This window comes from Trifolium pratense, linkage group LG3 (genome assembly GCF_020283565.1).
Source record: "Trifolium pratense cultivar HEN17-A07 linkage group LG3, ARS_RC_1.1, whole genome shotgun sequence".
NCBI lineage: Eukaryota > Viridiplantae > Streptophyta > Magnoliopsida > Fabales > Fabaceae > Trifolium > Trifolium pratense.
In genome coordinates, this window is record NC_060061.1 from 4,069,611 (window position 1) to 4,084,345 (window position 14,735).

The following is a 14,735-nucleotide window of genomic DNA, read 5'->3' on the forward strand; positions in this document are numbered from 1 at the left end:
TAAAAGAGTCCTAAAAAATATTAAATGCAAAATTTAAAATACTTATTTTGTTCTTTTCGACATAGAACAATGATCACTATTTGTTACGACACAAGAAAGAGAAGAATGCATAAAAATTGAAGATTTGATTGATCAATGCCTAACCATACTTAGAAGAGTATTATTTGTGAATATTGCTTGCACAATAAGCATTCTCCTAGAACACTATATATATGTTTATGTTCTTCATGTGGCAGTAAACTTTGAGTGCCAAAAAGGATCAAAATGTAATCCAATAGAAGAAATAAGAGGAATTCCTCTAGCCTTTATGAATCTAATTCTCACAACACTAGCATTCACAACATCTCCATCAAGTCTATGTAGTCTCTTGTAACCAATTGTTGTCCCTTGGATTATTAATTTACCATCCACATAAATTTCATACTCTTTGATTCTTTGACCAAGTCCAATTGCTTCTTGTATTCTAATCACATTAAATTTCAAAATTCCATCCTTACCCCAAATTTCAATCCAATGGTCCTCCTTTTCCTTCTTATCTTCATGTGGGGCCCAATATGACCACAAATGGTCACTATCAAGCATATTTTGGGGTCCAAACCCTCCTTCTTTTCGGATAGATATTCTCTAACTTTAGAGTGCCAAAGTCACATGACTTTCAACCATTTTTTTACCATTAGATTAATCTAAAAGCACCGGTACATTAGTACCTATTAAATCAGTATTTTTTAGCAACTGGCTTAGAAGATAAAGAATATGAATTGGATAATAAGTCCAAATAGAAAGATAATTCGTAGCCCGATTAGCTTTTTTCCAAACCTAGCCAAACTTAATCTCTACAAAATGCAGATTAGATGGTTTAGAGATATAGAAAATTTCTATAAAAATATAGATGAACAACTGTCTAAAGAATATAGACAAATGGTTAAACTATTCCAGAAAAACCTCAAATTTATGGCAAGATGAATGGAGATAGTGTAACACTTAGATTACAGAAAATTCTGGAGAACTTTTCTGACCTTCAGAGTAGGGTAGAAAAACAAACATCCTATTTAGAAAGACAATTTAAAGAAGATAAACCCCATGACACATGGAGTTTTAGTAACGAAAGTTTCACCTGCTATGAAGAAGATGAAAGTCATAAATACCCTCACCTTTTTCATACAAGAAATCCACAACTCAACAACATAGCATGTATGATAACTTACATGATAAGAAACCTTTGTCAAGAGAAACTTGTTGAAGAAATTCAACCTGTTAAGCTAGAATGGTATCAAAGGGTAGATATGATTCTAGAAGAACAAAGAAAGAGTCAAGAAAGGATAGAAGACCTTTTAGAACTTTTAGAAAAAAGATATTTAACTCAGGATGAGTTAACTCAAATTCTTAAGAGGGGGGAAGATAGGGGAAAAGCAATAGTTATACCGGAACCAGAAATTCAAACCCAACCTAAAGAAAAAACTTCTGAATCCAAACAATTAAGTATTAGACCACCTTCTACTTACTTTTAATGGAAGATACAGAAGAAACCCTTAATAGGCAACTAGAAAACCTAGAAAGACTTATGGTCTCTTTAGATATAAGTGGAAAAAATCAGGAGATCCCTGATAACAAATCTGAAGATAACAATCAGATCATTTATGATTTTAGCTCAGAAGAAGCTAGTGAAAACGAAAATGAGAATCCTCATTTCGTAAAAATAGAAGAACATGGAGAAACTTCAGGTACCAAAAGACCTGCAGATTTTGAAAAGGAATTTACCAAACAAAAATTCCAAAAAGTACCTCATTACTATGAGCCTTCACAAAACCCTTTTCAAGGACAAGGTGTTTTGGACATAGATTGTAGTTTAGACACTGCAAAGGATCTTAGAGATTGGTACAATACAAATAATGTATTAATCCATCTAAATGAAGATCTAAGAAATTTAGGATCAGTTGATATTTTCAATTACCTACAATATAAAACTAGAGGAAATGCATTCAAATATATTTCAAATTTACCACCACAAGTTATTGGAACTATGCCTTTAATAGGATCCTTAGTTACAGACTGGGTATATAGTTTACTAGTCAAAGAATTCAAAGGATGGAAGGATACCGTCCAATCCAAAGCAGCATTTTCCAATCAAAATCTTTGGAAAATAACTAATTTAAAAATTTGCAATATGTGTTACATTGATAACTTTATTTGTGAATTTCAGAGTTATTATTATAACATAGACAATGAAACAAGACTATCAAGAGGATTGTTAGATCTCCTCTATGATAAGCTTCCAGGAGGAGTGTCAACTCAAGTCAAACTATACTTTACCTCAATATCATCAGAAGGAAAGGTAGATGATACTCTAGGAGGAAGAATAACTGTTTTAAAACAGTGGCTCACAGATAAATGTAGCGAAAAGATAGCAAAAAGAGAAGCTAAAGTATCACTTTGCTGTGATAAGTTACAAAACAAAGTAGGAAACTATGGGTGTAACTCTAGAAATCCTAAAAAGAAATCTAGAAGAAATATAAGGTCTTATAAGAAAAAGAAATTCAGAAAAATCCCTTTTAAGAAATTTAGAAAAGGAGATAAGAAATTCTTTAGGAAAAAACCACCTTATCCTAAAGGAAAAATATGTCCGCAAGATAAGAAATCATGCACATGTTGGTTATGTCATGAAGAAGGACACTATGCCAATGCGTGCCCTAAAAGGGATAACCCTAAGAAAAATGTCCTACAAGCCATATACGCAATAGGATATGAACCTATAGAATCAGATGTAGAATCTGATGAGGAAATTTATGAATACTGCACAGAAACAGATTCAGAGATAGACTTAGATGTCAAAGAGAGTACTTGGTAAAGGAAATCCAAGTGCAACATTTATAAAAATAGTGCTAGAAAATAAAAACCTTTTAGCCTATATAGATACAGGTGCAACCCTTTGTTTTGGAAGAAAATCGATCTCTAGGAACTGGGATAGATTAGAAAAGCCAAAAGAAATAGTTGTTGCAGACAAGTCAAAACATCAAATATGGTTTAGCCTTAAGGATGTATCTATAGAAATTGAAGGATATAAGTTTTTTATCCCTACAATTTATTTACATGATTCAGGTCTTGATCTAATCATTGGAAACAATTTTCTAAAATTATATGAACCCTTTATTCAAAGGAGTAATACAATTTCTCTTCGATGGAAAAATCTTGGAAATCCAGACGAAAAGAAAATGATTACTACAAAAATAATTACTAGAAATGAAATTTTAAAAATGATTTCTGGCAATTTGAAAAAACTTAGTTCTATTTGGGAAGAGTATAAATTCTTTTCAACTTTAGAAGAAAGACTCGATGAAGTTTGTTCTGATGATCCATTAGATAATCAGAAAAATACTAATCATGAATTAATAATAATTCGACTTAAAAACCCGAATGAAGAAGTCAACGTTCCTAATAGAATTCCATATACTATTAAGGATGTTGAAGAATTCAAAACTGAGTGTAAAGATTTACTTGAAAAAGGATTAATAAGACCTTCTTCAAGCTCACATTCAGCTCCAGCTTTTTATATCGAAAATCATAACGAGATAAAAAGAGGGAAAAGAAGAATGGTAATTAACTATAAGAAACTCAATCTTGCAACCATTGGAGATTCTTATGGGTTACCTAGAAAAGATTTTATTTTTGAAAAAATTAAAGGTTGTAACTATTTTTCATCCCTTGATGCAAAATCAGGATATTATCAGCTAAGACTTTCTGATGAAACAAAACCTTTAACGGCATTTTCATGTCCGCCACAAAAACATTTTGAATGGAATGTTTTACCCTTTGGGATAAAACAAGCACCTTCAATATATCAAAGATTTATGGATAATTCTTTACAAGGATTAGACCATATATGCCTTGCATATATTGACGATATACTTATTTTTACAAAAGGAACAAAAGAACAACATATCAAGGATGTTGAAATAGTTCTTTTAAGAATTAAAGAAAAAGGAATTGTTATTTCAAAAAAGAAATCACAACTTTGTAAAACTGAAATTGAGTATCTCGGAGTAATCATAAAAGATAATGGAGAACTCAATTTAGCGCCACATACCCAGGAAAAGATTTCCGCTTTCCCTGATGTATTAGTGGATAGAAAACAAATTCAAAGATTCTTAGGATGTTTGAATTATATTGCCAATGAAGGATTTTTTAAAGACTTGGCAAAAGAAAGAAAAATTTTACAAAAGAAAATTTCTGAAAAAAAATTCCTTGGTCATGGACAGACAAAGATACTAAGATTGTGAAAACAATTAAGAGTAAAATTCAAGTCCTACCAAAGCTTTACAATCCCACAAATGATGACTTTCTAGTTGTCGAAATTGATGCATCCAAAGATACATGGGCAGGATGTATGAGAGCTTTCCCTAACGGAAAAGCAACACTAAAACTCAATGAGTTTGGTGAAAATCTGAGCGTAACCTCAGATATACAATCTGATCTAATTTCGAAAGAAAGAAAGACAGATAAAAAACAAAATTTGGTAAATTACTTTGCTAAATTTAATATAAAAGAAAAAGAGTTATTACTCTGTAAATACATATCGGGAACTTTTTCTGATACAGAAACAAGATATCCGATAGCTGAGTTAGAAACACTTGCATGTGTTCGAGTATTAGAAAAATGGAGAGTAGAACTTCTACCCTCTAGGTTTCTTTTGCGAACAGATTCAAAATATCTAACAGGATTCTGGAGATATAATATAAAAGCAGATTATAAAAGCGGACGATTAATCCGTTGGCAGATGAAATTACAACAATTTCAACCATACATTCAGTATATAAAATCTGAAAACAACAGTTTTGCAGATACTCTTACACGGGAATGGAGCAAGCAATAAAGATCTTGCAACATAATCTGAAACAAAAAGACGAGCAGATTGAAGCTACTCAACAGCGTCTTACAAAACTCTCTTCTGAGAGGGGGGAGATAATTACAACATTACAAAATTTGCAACAATATACAGCAAATACAAACATCAGTGAACCAACTGAAGAAAAAAGCAGCAGCAACACCAAAGAAAATTGGGACTTGCTTGGACAAGATTCTGGAAAATACAACTACTATGTAAAGTATTCAGCTCCAGAAAGCTCGAAGATTCCAATTGAAGCAATAGCACCAAGTGATTGGAAAAAGGAACAAGAATCTTCAGAAACAACTCCAGACAGCAAGAAATCATGGGCTGATGAAGTAGAAGAAGAAGATGAAGCAGGAAAAAATGGTTTGTCAACAACCATCCAAACAAACGATCCCGTAGACAATGAAATGGGAAAGTTCGAAGCTTATGTCATTTTCGATGGTCCAATGAAAGGGATCTACAGAAAATGGGCAATAGCAAAACAGCACATCATCGGAAAAAATGTACGCCACAAAGGCTACAAAACCATTAAAGAAGCAGAACAAGCTCTTTACGGTCCTTACAAGGAAATTACAGCAGCAAAAGATATCCAAAGATCTTCAACAATGGAGTCAAAAAAGAAGCTGTCAATTGATAAAATCCGCCAGCTAGAACATCAAAAAACATTCCACTTAGCAGACCCAACCTTCACAGAGTTTAGTCTTAGATGGAAATGGATAAATAACTATATAGAAGAATTCTCTACAGATTGCTTCTACCCAACAAACAAGTATGGATGTTCAAAAACGGTCCTACTTCCAGGAATAGACAATCAGCTTTGTCTATCATTCTTTCAAAATGGATTGATCAGCACAATTTATCTCGAAGAAAAAGAACAAAGAAGTTTTGGAGAACTCAAATACTTTCCAGAAGAACTTCAAAACCTAGTACAAAAATTCAACAATCTCTTTGCCAAAGGAAAAGAAATATTCCTTCAAATTGATTCAACATATCCATGGTACGATGAAATTACTCTGGATTTAACTATAAAACCACAATATCTCATCAAAATAGGGATATCAAACAAGACATATCCAACTATGTCGAAAGAGAAAAATGAATGGCACCCAGCCAGTTACATTGCACAGATGAAACACTTCAGACAAAAGGTTACCAGGTTAACCCAGCAAACAAACTACAGGGTTGTTTACGACGATCCATCAACAGTCGTTTACAGCGATTCCAGAAAGCCAGCCAAGGAGAAAGATTTACAGGCTGTTAAAAATCTTGAAGAAAGAGTTGACCAGCTAAAGGAAGACTACACAAAACTACCCATGGTAATTAGAGAAGAACTGTGTAGAAATTTTACACAAAGTTACAAAGGACACGTGTGTGAAATCTGTCCGCCAAAATCGTCGGCACAAAACGACAAAGAAGCACTCAGTGGAAAACAACACATCACAATGTAGTGGCAGACAAAGAAAAGCAGCCACCCACTATGTAGGGTCGGATAAGACTGCCTTATCACTAAGGCATCTACTTTATGTAAATTATTGTTTGTCCGTTTTCTTTAGTGCGTTTTTCTTTTGCTTTAATAGCTGTCACGGATAGGGACATGTGAACCACTTGTGAGTCCTACTCCGCTATAAATAAGAGCCTTGATGCTCGTTTGTAATCAGAATGAAATCAAGTTTGAATGAAGTTTTTCATTTCTCCTAAAATCTTAGGATTTTAGTGTTGATAGTTGAGGTAATACTCTGGAGCTATCAGAACGTTGAGGTAATACTCTGGAGCGTTCACAAATCAAAATTCGAAAGAATCATAGACGGTCGTAGTGGACTGATAACAAAGACGAAAGTCATCAATTCAAAATCAAATTCAAGAATATCAAATCAGGTATAAACATGTTTATGTTAAATTTACTTAACATCTTTCAATACTATAGAATATCAAAGTTCTGTTTAAATAATGTTCAAATACATGTTAAAATATTTCAAAGATCAATATGACTGAAGTATCATATTTCGAAGAAACATCTAGCTATCACACAGATGCTATCTGTAATAATAAAATAGAAAGTGCAGAATTATCTTTAACTGCAGAAGAAAATTTCAAAAGAAAATATAACATGTTCAAAAATATTTTCTCAAGAAAAAATATTCTGAAATTTGGAATAATGACAGGAGAAGAAGCAATTCCCATTGATTCTACTCATGGAAATATAGTTATATCTACTATAGATACAACTCAACTTAAAGAAAGAATTAAAACCTTTTCAGAAAATGAAAGATCTAAAATTGGTTATATTCATATATCAACCATTCAGATTTTAATTAAAAGTACTTTTATGAAAGGTATTAATTCACCTCTAGAAATAGCTTTAAAAGACTCTAGAATTCTAGACACAGATCAAGCAACAATTGCAAAAGGAAATTGCAATCTAAAATATGGTAAAATCAAATTTGATATAAATTTACAAATTGGTTTATCCCTAAAAGATAAGGATCTTGATAGATCTATAGTTTTTCATTATAAAATGAAAAACAAAAATTTTATGAAAAAAGGTAATCACCCCTTTACCATTTACTATAGAATTAACTATGCCTTGAGTAATTCACATCATAGTATAGAATTCAAAGGAAAAGACACAATTCATATTGACGAATTGTTTGCACCTATAGTGACTCTAAAGTCACCTATATTCAGAAGCCTAGCAAGGAATAGTTGTTCTTTAATAGAAGCTGACAGAGATCTGTTTGAGGAAACAGAAGACAAATCGTTATTTAGAAGCAAAAGCCTTAGAATAACACCACCCAAAAGAGATTTTTATATCTCAGAACAAAAAGAGCTAAGTAAGCTACATAGTTCAATAGAAGGACTATCCTTACAAGTCCAAAATTTAGATAGAAAAATCTAAGAGATGCCTGGAGCAACTTGGGCATACATTTTAGAATTAGAGTTAAGAGAATACCAAAAAACTCTAAAAATGATTCTAGACCCCACACATATCTACGGATTCTATGATGTGGTTAAGTATAATATAGAGCGCCTTGAAGGCACTATAGAATGGGCATCACAAACCCAAACATATGATGAAGACGACATTAGAAGTTTTCAAAAATGTCTCCAAAGAGACTTAAATCTCTCAAGGATTCAAAAGACCCTCGAAAGATTACCTTCCGCAAATGCAGCTACCTTGCAAGAAAAATCTGGTATCAGAGCATAACATCCATCCAAGGTTTAAAAATAAAAAGAAAAATCTTTTTAAAAACAGTTTGGTCAAGAACCGATTTAAAAGAAAATCTTTTAAAAACGGTTTTGTCAAGAACCAATTTAAAAGAACAACATTTGCTGAAAGTTACTTAACTTTCCCGCCACAAAGTCAGAGAAAAGCATTTTCCTCCTCTTTGGCTACTAACTTTAATATAAGAATCTTCAACTATGTTTTTATGAAATATTGTATTAATTGCACTTCTAAATTCTTTTAATCTATGTGCATCATTTTCAGATATAAGACCAGTTGTATTAGGAGGTACATTAAGAAGTAACACACAATTTCTACCAACTGATTTGTAATAAATATCAAGTAGCTCACTTAGTTTTTTTGGTGATTCTGATTTATGCCAAAACCATCCTGGTCTAATTGATACATCACATTCTGCTGGTAACCAATCTGTTCCTCTTGGATCACCAGTGTTTAGATACCTACATTGTGATTAGCAACAATTATTAATTCTAAAAATATACTAGTAATAAAACTAAATATTATAAGTATATGCTATTGCTAGGTGTAAATTGCAATACTATTACTATAATTGTTCATGATGGGACTATATATTGATTTGTTTTGAATTTTGAGAGATTTTATTCCCATTCCACTAAATATATTTTATTATTTGATACATACACGAGTGTCATGCAGAGGGGAAAAATAATCAGTCATAATCTCAAAAAATAAAATAAAAAATAAGCATTATAATTTAAGCTTAATTGTACATTGATTTTCTCAAATATCACGATTGTGCAATTTCAATATCATATATTTTAATTGCATCTAGATTAGGATCCTAAGCTTGAACCTAAATTAACCCTTACAAAATAAATTTGTAAAAATAAAATCATTTGCAAAAAAGAACTCTTATAAAACAAATGGCAAATGCTAAATAGTGCCCCCGGGGCACTCTTTAAGCCCTTAAATAGTAAGTTTTTGGTAACCCACAAAATTATTGCTTTGAATGGTTGATTGAGAAAGGAGTATGTATGGCTCACAAAAGAATACATTTTCTATACTCTTTCCTTTTCATTTGAGTGGAACATGCACTTTCCTTACCTACCTTTCTTTCTTTCTTTCTTACAAAGTAAAGTTTTATCACTCAAACTTCACTTTCAGTACCTTATCCTTCTAGCTAGAGGGTTGTCCCGCGCCATTTATAATCCATTCCGCATATATATATATATATATATATATTTAACGTTAAACAAACTGATTGATTTGTTTGCAAATGATAACGAGTTGTGATACATTGGTTAGAGGGGTAATTTTTTATTTTGTTTTGTTGGAGTAGTATTGAAATAAATGGCTAGAGGAATAATTTTATTATGTTACACAAGTAACAAGTACAAAAGAAAGACAAATAATTTTAACAAGTGACAAAATTCTAATTCTAAAATGATTTTAAGTTCGTGCAAACTGTTGGTTAATCTTAGAATTAATTGAGTTTTGGGTCTAACTCATCTTTACAAAACCGGCTTGCTTGTAAGGTGAGAATTGTCACTTGCTTATAAATACTTGTCAAGGCCATATCGTAAGCGATGTGAGACTTTTTTAACAGTTAAACGGGTCGGCGTGCGGGATTAAGTCGTATATCTATAGAGTTCGGTGTAAGTGACACAATGTAAAATCAGTAACTTTTTGGCATGCTTTTGCTTAAAAAAGAAAAATATCAGCACTTACTCAGTTATGTTCGAAGCTCCAATTGCAAGAGATGTTCGATTAATAGTAGACCAACACGTGTCCCCTGCAGTCCCTGTTTCATCTCCAACCCATCTTACATCAGGTCCAGCATCAGAGAAAATATTGATAGAACTTTGCAACTCCTTCACCATATATAGAAAACCAATCTGAAAAATAATATGACACATTTTGTGCCTTGGGATCTTTTGCTCCATCAAACCAAATTTCCCTAACATCTTGATTGATACCTAAACAATATACAACATATTGTTAAATGTAGGATATTTTATCCAATAATTTATTTCAAAGTTATTTTATATATTAAATTATTATTTTTATTATTATTAATATTGTTATTATTGTTAATTATGCACGTTACTTAATTTGCTTGGTCAAAATAGTTGTTCCTATTTACTTGGGCGGTTACAACTCTTTAATACTAATAAACAGATTTTATGGACTATGGTTAATTGGCCTTATGAGATTGATTAGCAATAGTATATTATATATATAAAGGGTGAACGAGACTGAGGAAGAAGATAGGAAACTAAGTGACTCAAGTAAAATATATAATAATACTAAGTTCCCATGAGCATCCAAAAAAAGTAGTTCTATGAGACCTTGCTAATTCACGTGCAGTGTTAGCAAGATGTGACTGTTGTATCCTGGAGGGTATTAGCTATGAGGCCAACTGCACCGGGTAACTTACCTGTGGCGGCGAAATACTCTTAAGCCCAGTGCATTGCACGCCTCAGTCAATAATGCGATAAGTTTTTCTTGTTCTAAATTATTTTATTACATGTCTATTTATCTGTAATAATAATTTCTCTTATTTATTTATTTGATAATAATTCTATGTCATAATATTTTTCCAACAATCTTAAGAGTATCTCTTTTGATTTAGCATAGAATTATTATTATAAAGTATATTTGTTACTAATTCTATTTCGTGATTTGTTTATACTGCGGTTAATGAAATGTTAGTGAAAAATGATCGGCGTGAATGTTGTGATGATTTTGATCACCGATTAAAATTGTAAATATATGAGCGTTGCACAAGGAGTTGACGAGTTTGAGTTTACAGGAAATGGATTTCTGAAAGAAATACAACTCAATACATCTCACCCAGGTTCTATCTATTTTAACTTTAGTTACTTAATTATAAACCATGTCTTATGTTTGAATACCTATTTATGCCTGTTATGAGTGTTGTATACCTGTATGTACTTAATTTATGTGGAAATGATAAGTTGTATTTTGATTATATTATCTTGGAACTTATAGGTTGAACTTATTTGAGATGCGGTCACTGGTATAACATGAGTTTGTAAAAGATTTTGTATTGGTTTATTGTATTACTCTTTGTTTCAATTGATATTAGGGACATTGATATATTTTGATTTTGGAATATGTAAACATGATAATCTTTGATCTTGTTGATTATTAAGACATGTCGTTGTGTTACGAGATATATTTTGATGTGGGGGTTTTATATTGAGTTTAGTATCATGTTAACTTATTTAGAGTTTCTATAATTTTATAACCTCGTTAAACATGTAATTTGTGAAATCAGTTTTATGTGTATGACAATATTGACATGATAAAATTTATACCAGTTAAGCAATGGTGAAAGGAATTAGACTGTGAATATTGAATATCTTAATGAGTATCATATTGTCGAATCTTAGATGGTGCTAGCATTTTTTATATTATACATACCGATCATATTTATGCTTTGTTGTGTTTATCGTGTTGAATATTCATAACGTCGACTAATTATTATTCAAGTGATGCAGTAAGGTTTTGTCTCACGGAAAAATGTTGTGCTTTATTGGAGGAAAATTGAGGAGATATCTTATTGAAAAATCTCATGACCTGAATATGTGATAGAAAAGATGTCGCTTAAAAATATTTGAAGTAGATTTGAATATGATTGTGACTCATGAAACATTTGAGAGATACCATAAACTATAATATTATATTGTGGAGTATCCATTGTATTAGAATAATACAATGATGATTAATAAAACTTTCGATAAGAAAATAAATATTTGTGTGGATTAATTTCTTCAATGTGGGGGTTTGTCGCTTGGAATTTTTTCAAGTAGACTTGGATAAATAATTTGTTTGGAAACTTAATTCTACCAAAATGTGGGGGTGTTGTCACTTGAAAATCTTCAAGTAGACTTGTACAAATAAATCTAAATATAGATTTAATTTCTCTCTTAAATGGAGATGTTGTTGCTTAGAATTTATCTAAGTAAGCCTATGATAATAAATCATAGATGTACATTTGAAAATAAATGATGAAATATTGATTAAGAGACGTCTTAGTCAATGTATTGTGATTTTGTGAAACAACGCGTTGTTGAGTTGAGTGATATATATAAAGGATCCTGTGATAATCCCAATAAGCAAGAAACTAGTGGATGATATATACATCGAGGGGGATGAATTTATGTCCAATACAAAAAAAATTGAGAGTGATGGTAACCCAACATAGATTGTGAAAATTCGCAAGGCTGTGTTCATATGGGTAAGAACAAGTCACTTGTCAATTTGAGAAGACACTATCCAATTTCTATTTGAGTTCATCCCTATGGTGTAGTATGGTGTAGGATAGTGTATACTACAGCGTTGGAGGTTGAGTTCTTCTCTTAATGAATCTATAGCTCATAAAATGAGTGGTGTGCTTGACTGTGGTGTACACTTGATAGATTCACCTATATGAGTGTTGAGGTGGGGCCGCCTCTATGAAAGCTTGGACAGACTTTCTAGAGCCACTCATGAAATCCAGGAATAGGTGCAAGGCCAAAATGCACCACACCGCGTTGAACAACTTTGGACGAGAAATCAATGTGAGTGATGAAGTCACTGTTTCACATACGGAATGAGGTTCATAGAGGTTATAATCTCACCGACATTCTAGTGGATCAAATTTCATTTGCTCTATGTGCTAGTTCATAGTCCAAAAGACACTAGTGCTTATGCGTTGATTTTTCACGCTCTTGGGAACACTTAAAACTTAAAATCTAAAACTTTAAAATAAATTGTGGGGGATTGTAGGATATTTTATCCAATAATTTATTTCAAAGTTATTTTATATATTAAATTATTATTTTTATTATTATTAATATTGTTATTATTGTTAATTATGCACGTTACTTAATTTGCTTGGTCAAAATAGTTGTTCCTATTTACTTGGGCGGTTACAACTCTTTAATACTAATAAACAGATTTTATGGACTATGGTTAATTGGCCTTATGAGATTGATTAGCAATAGTATATTATATATATAAAGGGTGAACGAGACTGAGGAAGAAGATAGGAAACTAAGTGACTCAAGTAAAATATATAATAATACTAAGTTCCCATGAGCATCCAAAAAAAGTAGTTCTATGAGACCTTGCTAATTCACGTGCAGTGTTAGCAAGATGTGACTGTTGTATCCTGGAGGGTATTAGCTATGAGGCCAACTGCACCGGGTAACTTACCTGTGGCGGCGAAATACTCTTAAGCCCAGTGCATTGCACGCCTCAGTCAATAATGCGATAAGTTTTTTTTGTTCTAAATTATTTTATTATATGTCTATTTATCTGTAATAATAATTTCTCTTATTTATTTATTTGATAATAATTCTATGTCATAATATTTTTCCAACATTAAATTCTTAAATGTCACTGCATATCTGAATTGAATTGACGGTAAATTTGACAAAATCACGATGACATGCCATACGCATACGGTCATACCACTAAATTCGAAGCTTCAAAAGGTAATTTTTTATTAAATTGCTAAAAAAATTATTACGATTCTTCTAAATTCACCGTCAATTCAAACATGCAGGTAATAATATGAGATCAAATAGAGTAATTACAAGTTACATTACAATATATACAAAATTAGAAATTTTAAACTCACTTTTTAAGAAGCTCTTGCAATTGAGCCAAATAGTATTCATTGTAAAGCAAATCATCACCATATCTAGAATCATGTCTATCCCAAGGTGAAAGATAGATTCCAACATCAATTCCTTTATTAGTAGCTGCATTGACAAATTCTTGAACAACATCACCTTTACCATTTTGCCAAGTACTACTAATAACAGAATGTTTAGTGTACTTTGAAGGCCAGAGACAAAATCCATCATGATGTTTTGCAGTTAATATCATCAATGAAATTCCTGCTTCTTCTGCTACATTGGCCCATTGGGTTGTATTGAGCCCAATTGGATTGAATATTGATGGGCTTTCATGGCCTGTACCCCATTCTCTATCAGTATATGTGTTGACACCAAAATGAAGGAACATTAATTATGATTTCTCTTTGTTGCCATTTTAATTGTGCATATGTTGGAAGTGGAAGAATTGGTAATGGTGGACTTGGTACTTGTTCTAGCAAACACATGCAAATTTTGTTTTGTTGGAGTATTAGTGAAATGAATAAAAAAAAAGAACACCATAGTCTAGCCAGCCATGATGTTCTTGGATGATTTTTTGTTTTGTTTGAGGATTGAAGGAATGGGAACAAGAGTTGAAAATGTTGTGAATGAAGTTAAGATAAAGGGAAAGTAAAGATAAAAATATCATGTGTATTATGTTAGGTTGATATTTGTCTTATTGTCATCATCATAACCCAACTCTCAATTCAATAGTACTATGGTCCATGCATGCATTACAACTTTAACAATCACTCACATGTTGATTTTTCTGTTCACAACATTCACTTTCCACGAGGTTGAAAAGGTTGCTTCTATGTGGCATTCACATGTTTGTAGAATTGGGAAATGGATTTTCCGATCCGGATCATCTGATTTAAATGAACGATTGTTCTTGATTTTACTAAATTTTATTATATATAATTTGAACCGTTCAATTTAGAATTAATAGTTGTGATCTCTTACAGCACCAAACTGT

General features: G+C 31.8%; 1 protein-coding gene and 1 pseudogene across 1 annotated transcript; one reads left to right on the plus strand and one right to left on the minus strand.

Moving 5' to 3' along the window:
• Positions 1-84: 84 nt before the first annotated feature.
• On the minus strand, positions 85-14,358 carry LOC123915443 (annotated as a pseudogene).
• On the plus strand, positions 6,870-7,822 carry LOC123915441. Its single transcript, XM_045966556.1, has one exon. It carries the CDS (start codon positions 6,870-6,872, stop codon positions 7,779-7,781), a length of 912 nt encoding a protein of 303 aa, XP_045822512.1. The 3' UTR covers positions 7,782-7,822.
• Positions 14,359-14,735: the final 377 nt, after the last annotated feature.